Raw genomic sequence first — 5,700 nt, 5'->3', positions numbered from 1 at the left:
ACAATCCTTCGAATGAGTCCTGATTAACAACTTAAAGCCTCCACATATGAAACCTGTTTACCTTACATGTATATCCTACTATTTCCATCCGGCCCATCCTCGTCCAACTCAATTGCAATCCTTTGAACAAGTCCTCGCTCCTGATTAACAACTAGAACATATGAAGAATACATACCCATATCTCTTCAAATCTAAACTCATGAACGTTACAAATAACAGCATTAACACACTAACAACTATCATAAATTCTTAATCCAATAATATTTCACATTGTTTTCCACAAAACACCTCCAAATATTTCTCATATAAATACTTTGTTGGAAGTAAGGAACAAAACCCTTTAAATCAAAATAAAATAACTCAGATAAGACATGACAGACAACCTGGACAACAGCTGTTTTCTGTATCTTTCACCTAGCTATACACTAGCCAAGACTGCATCAAATAGAGAACCTGAAACAACAATATACCGACCGACCTAGCAGTAACTACTGCTACACTGAAACACAATAAGAAATTGAAGGACTCAATTAAGAATATCATTTTTCTAATGCCCCAACTCACTTCTGACGACCATAACTCCCATTGCTTCCCACCCTTGGGATAGACCACCTGACCTGTATGCCCCCATACCCCCGACCATGATGTCTCCTTCAAAACCCCTCCGCTGCTCTTTTATTTGTGATCACTATAGGACTTTACCACGCTTTGGCACTTCCTCAATCACAACCTGAGACTGGACCAGAAAGGACCCCCGGACAACGCGACAACAAGACACGACCCGACCTCAACCCGACCTACACCCTCACCTGCATTGGTTTCCGCATCTTCACACAACTTCCTTTTAAACCTGCAATATTCAGCAGAAATTAGTGAACAGAGCAAATACATCTTCAACACTAATTCCCTGTTCCGGATGGACTTTGCAGAATGTCCAACCAGTAATACTAGCACTAGTAAAGGAAAATTAAAGAAAACATTTTGTTTCGCAAAAGAACTGCATAAAGAGAGTATATACAATCCACAGAGCATCTAATAATCTTACCTTCAACCAAAGTTGAATCCACCAGAAGGGACTGGATGCTCACTTCCTCCAAAGTTGAAGCCAGGTTGTGCAGCATCACCAGGAGGATCTGCTGCTGCCTCCTCATCATCCTCCAACCAATAAGTCTCAAGGATCTTCACTGCTTTCTCATAAATCTCAGTGTTGTCATGGCTTTGGAGGTTCTCAATCTTCTCCAAGCCCTCCGCCTCATCAATAAGTTGAGCAAAGACGTTCATGCCTTCAGTGTGGCCTGCATTCTTCTCAGCTTCTCCAACCTTCAAAATATTCTCAAGCCCTTCCAGACAAACAGTAACTATTCTTGGATCAGGACAGACAAGTAGATCACATAATGGTCTTATACAACCCTGGCTCACAAGGTACCTAACATCCAGGACAACAAACAGATAAATGCACATTCAAACTATAATAACTAAAGAGGAAAAAGATAATGAAAAGAATCATACTTAGTTTGCTCATTATCGCCACCAGAAGTAGCATTTGAGATTGCCCAAGCAGCTTCTTTCTTGATATCAAACTCAGCAGTTTGGAGAAGATGTACAAGAGGTCTAATAATATCAGCCGCAATCACAGCCTGCACAAATTATAAAGTAGAGATTAATCTCATGATCAATCCATATACTACAGTAAGAGGCACAGTCTGCAAAGATTAGTAAGTACATCAACGGTGGTAATAAAAAACACAAGTGTTCATTGAATTTTTAACATGCTTCCAAGTGAGTTAATTTCTTTTATCCATTTATACTTAATGGTTTAATAGATCTGTCACAAGCATGTGTCAATTCCAAAAGATAAAGACCTCATTTGACACCCTCCATGCACTAGGCAAGTAATCAGTCACAAGATCCAAAGAGGAAAAGAAATGACATTCAAGAAAGGAATGCAGTAAACCTGTATCTGTTCTTTATTTCCAGCTGTGATGTTGGAGATGGTCCAGCAAGCTTCTTTCTTAATACTTTTCTTATGATTGTGCGTCAACAGATTCAAAAGGCATGGAAGAGCTTGCTGATTGATGATGAACTGGGGAAAAAATAAAAATTAAAAAATTAAAACACAATGCAACTAAGCAGTATCGAGGTGTGATAACTCAAATGAGCAACTTTCATAAGAAGTGTAAGTGTAAAACATGGTTGCTCACTGAAGTACCAAGATATAAAGTAGTAAAGCTATTGCCTAATATATAAAGTACCTTACCTAATATATTGTGCTTATATAAAACACAATATAACTATTGCCCACTTTGTTATGTCACTGAAGTATAATATATCAAATTTCAGTATAGTTCCTTTTCTTATTTCATCTAGAGCAGGCTGAAGAGAAACACTCCCCTATGGCTCAAACGAGGGACACTTGATTCCGGACCACCAAGATACCTTTGTGACGAATGCCATTATTTTTCCTTGTGAAGCCCTCTTGTTTTTCTAAGCCATCTTCACTCTACACTGTCCTCTATTATTTACTCGTAACTCATATCTTGTATTACCAGTCATGTAAAAAGTAGGGAAAAGGAATAAAAGTAATCGTAAATCACATCTGTTTTACAGCTAAGTGGCTGTCTAATGATTTTCGTTCATGTTTTGCCTTGCCCGGTAGGAATATAATTTTTATATTTTGAATTTGAAGTTTCGAAAATTGCTAACACATACATAATCTAAGGCAATTAAGTATAACACATACAAATTTCAAATAAATTTTTTCATCATGCTGTATAATTACAAATTGTAATTAGAAAGGCCCTACTCTTTTACATTAAGATTCCAACTAGCACTAATATTTTATGCTCTGGCTATGTCAAGAGCAATCTCTGTAATGGAGCATATATTTGCTAAATGTGGGGAGCAGGCACCCACACAAACCAACAACTGATCAACCCATCCCTCCCGGAGGAATAATTTATGGTGTGCAACTAGAATGCATACCAGATGAGACCCATTACAGACACCAGACAACTACTTATCACCAATTTTCCATTGGGCCACACAACATTTATAAACTTCCAAAAAAGAATCTAGATGTAAAATAAGTGCTCAGCAAAAGGAATATGTCATCAACTGGAGCAAAAGAGAACAAAGCATAAATTAAGATATTTAATGCTACCTGAGTTTGAAGATCATCTCCAGTAACAATATTTCCAACCGTGCGAAGGGCAGGAATGAGCACTGAGGGAGACGGATGCCTAAAACAATATAAGTTGCAAATTAGGTCTCGAGTATAAAGCATGGTAGGAAACCGAACTTGATTGAAAATTACTTAATTGAATCAAATTCAGTACTCACAGCAACAGCTCCACAAGTCTAGGGCAAACTCCCGCTTCAATAACAGCTTGGATTTTATCGTTTGTACCATCAGAAAGGTAAGATAATGCCCAGCACGCATCAGTTAAGACTTCTTCATCATTTGAATGAATAAGACGCTCAAGCGCTGGAAGTGCAGGTTTTGTCTGCCATATTGTTTTCGAAAGGAACATAACATCGTTAGTAATCCCAACCTCTTAATAACCCCACAAATAAATAAAATGCAACTCATCACTAACCTGTTCAAATGGAGGTTGTGGTTTGCCTCTGCAGAAATTGGATAGAGTCCATGTTGCATTTCTCAACATAGAGAGTTTGGCATGCTCATTCAACTGTGCCAGCAGAGGAATTAATGCCCCATGTCCAAGGACAAGGTCCCGACATTTGGGAGAATCACCAGCAACATTACCGAGTGCCCAAACAGCCTACATTTGCCAAAACAAAATAGTCTGTCAGCATGCTAAGTTTCTACAAAAATGCACAACCTCTGTTTTCAGTTATCAAACACACAATTGAATAGGAAACACAAATGCAGTGTCCATGTTATATATACCTGCTCTCTCACATCATCACTCGGAGAACCAAGAAGTTGCACAAAGATAGGAACAGCCCCATGATCAATTACAACCCTGGTGTTCTCAGACGTTCCAGAAGCAATATTGGTAAGTGCCCAAGCTGCCTCAAACTGCTCAAACCCAAAAAAAATCAAAACAACATTATAATCAACACAAATAGTACTCACTACTCAAACACCGTAAAAACAGCATTTAACAAACCTGAAGTTGTGGAAAGTCCTCCCTCCTAAGAAACTCCACAAAACGCGGAACCACCCCCGATTGAATCACTTCCTCAATTGGCGGGCTTCGCTCTATACATAAACAATTCACAATACAACACAGTCACAAATTGCACCAAAATAAATAAAAACTAATAACAAAACACTTACCAATGGAAAGCAACTTCCGAAACTGCGTAGTCGATTCAAGCTGCAAAGCATTATCATCCATCCACACTCCCGCAACCATCGATGGTAAACTCTCCAACTGCACAATCAAATAAGAAAACCCCCCAATTTTCTCATCAATTTAACCCTAATCACAAATAAATCCCAAATCAATAAAATTCACTAAATTAAAAAACCCTAATTGATAAAAAAAAATTAAGATTTTATAATTATTAATTTATACCTTTTTCTCGATTTGAGATTGATGAATAGAAGACGGAAACTGTTGTTGATTAGCTGACGTCATGCCTTCTCTACGTTTCTTCTGTAAAGATTCTTCTCTTTTATTCTTACGAATCTCAACCATATTATCTTCTCTTCTTCTCCTTCCTTCTTCTGCATCTACTGCTACTTTATATCGATTCCTTCGTACTTCAGTCCTTGCATTCGGCCTTAGCGACATCCTTAAATCTCAAAAAACAATTAAAAAACAAAAATCAATATCGATTTAAATTTCAAACCCTAAGAGAGAGAGAGAGAGATAAATGGAGAAAAGCGTACCTGAAAAAGTTGAGTAAAGAGAGAGAAAAAAAAATGAGGATGGAGAAAACATATTGAAAAGTGGAGTCGGGGTATTTATAGGGAGTGTGTTTGTGTTATTTACAGGTGGTGCCATTGGGTTTGGGATTCGACGGTGGAGATTTGTTTGGTGGGATGTGATTAACGGTTGGTGTGAAAATAATTTACTTGGGCTTGAGTCACCGACAAGTTGCCCAATGGGTCCAAAAGAATTTTACCCTTGGCCCGTTCCAGAACGAACTTGACCAAATAATGAGCTGCTTGATCTTGAAAACTGTCCCATACTTGAATTTTGGATGAGAGTAGATCTACGGTGTCATTTCGGTTTGGTTCTCACCTGTTTCAGTTTCGCTTCTATTTTTTACGGTTCCCCATCGGTTTGGATTCTTTGGGTTTTTATTTTATATTTAGAGAATCCAAAATTATACTGTAATGACTTGGAATTTCACCTAACGATAATACGGTCATTGTATGTGTGCACTACCATAAATGTAGTCTTATTTTGACTACTTAAGTAGGTAATTTTAATGCAATGATATACATATATGCTAGTGGTTTGAATTAATCCTGCACTGTCAAAATTATCCAGAAAAATATAATTCGTTTTATTTTGGTACGCGGATTATGTTATAGTTTGGATTTAATGCAATTGTTTTAGTATTTGTTTGTGTAGCAATAGGTTTAGATTAATTTGTGTATGGGGTATTTTACTAGCTCTCTTAAAATTCCACATCATCAATTCCTAAAAAAAAATCTAACACTTTTAATTCAAACGGAAATTTTTCTCCTATTAAAAAAAAAAAATCTAACACTTCTAATTA

At 37.3% G+C, this 5,700-nt stretch overlaps 1 protein-coding gene across 1 annotated transcript; it reads right to left on the bottom strand.

Annotated features, from left to right (window-relative positions):
• Window positions 1–221: 221 nt before the first annotated feature.
• Window positions 222–4,986, bottom strand: LOC147498635 (importin subunit alpha-1-like). The gene is made up of 12 exons (XM_086560576.1): window positions 4,862–4,986; window positions 4,545–4,764; window positions 4,304–4,400; window positions 4,134–4,225; window positions 3,911–4,042; window positions 3,597–3,782; window positions 3,340–3,503; window positions 3,161–3,239; window positions 1,955–2,083; window positions 1,510–1,637; window positions 1,046–1,426; window positions 222–850 (listed from the first exon to the last, which is right to left on the bottom strand). The coding sequence occupies exons 2-11, from the start codon at window positions 4,761–4,763 to the stop codon at window positions 1,048–1,050; spliced, it is 1,605 nt and encodes a 534-aa protein (XP_086416702.1). The 5' UTR covers window position 4,764; window positions 4,862–4,986; the 3' UTR covers window positions 222–850; window positions 1,046–1,047.
• Window positions 4,987–5,700: the final 714 nt, after the last annotated feature.

Source organism: Coptis chinensis, chromosome 5, assembly GCF_015680905.1.
Source record: "Coptis chinensis isolate HL-2020 chromosome 5, ASM1568090v1, whole genome shotgun sequence".
Taxonomy (NCBI): domain Eukaryota; kingdom Viridiplantae; phylum Streptophyta; class Magnoliopsida; order Ranunculales; family Ranunculaceae; genus Coptis; species Coptis chinensis.
This window is presented reverse-complemented; position numbering and strand designations above follow the sequence as displayed.

Coding starts and splice junctions, on each gene's coding strand:
- LOC147498635 (XM_086560576.1), bottom strand. CDS start 4,763: ATGTCGCTAAGGCCGAATGCAAGGACTGAAGTACGAAGGAATCGATAT. Junction 3,504..3,596: donor CACAACCTCCATTTGAACAG/GTTAGTGATGAG, acceptor ACAATATGGCAG/ACAAAACCTGCACTTCCAGC. Junction 1,427..1,509: donor GGCGATAATGAGCAAACTAA/GTATGATTCTTT, acceptor CCTGGATGTTAG/GTACCTTGTGAGCCAGGGTT.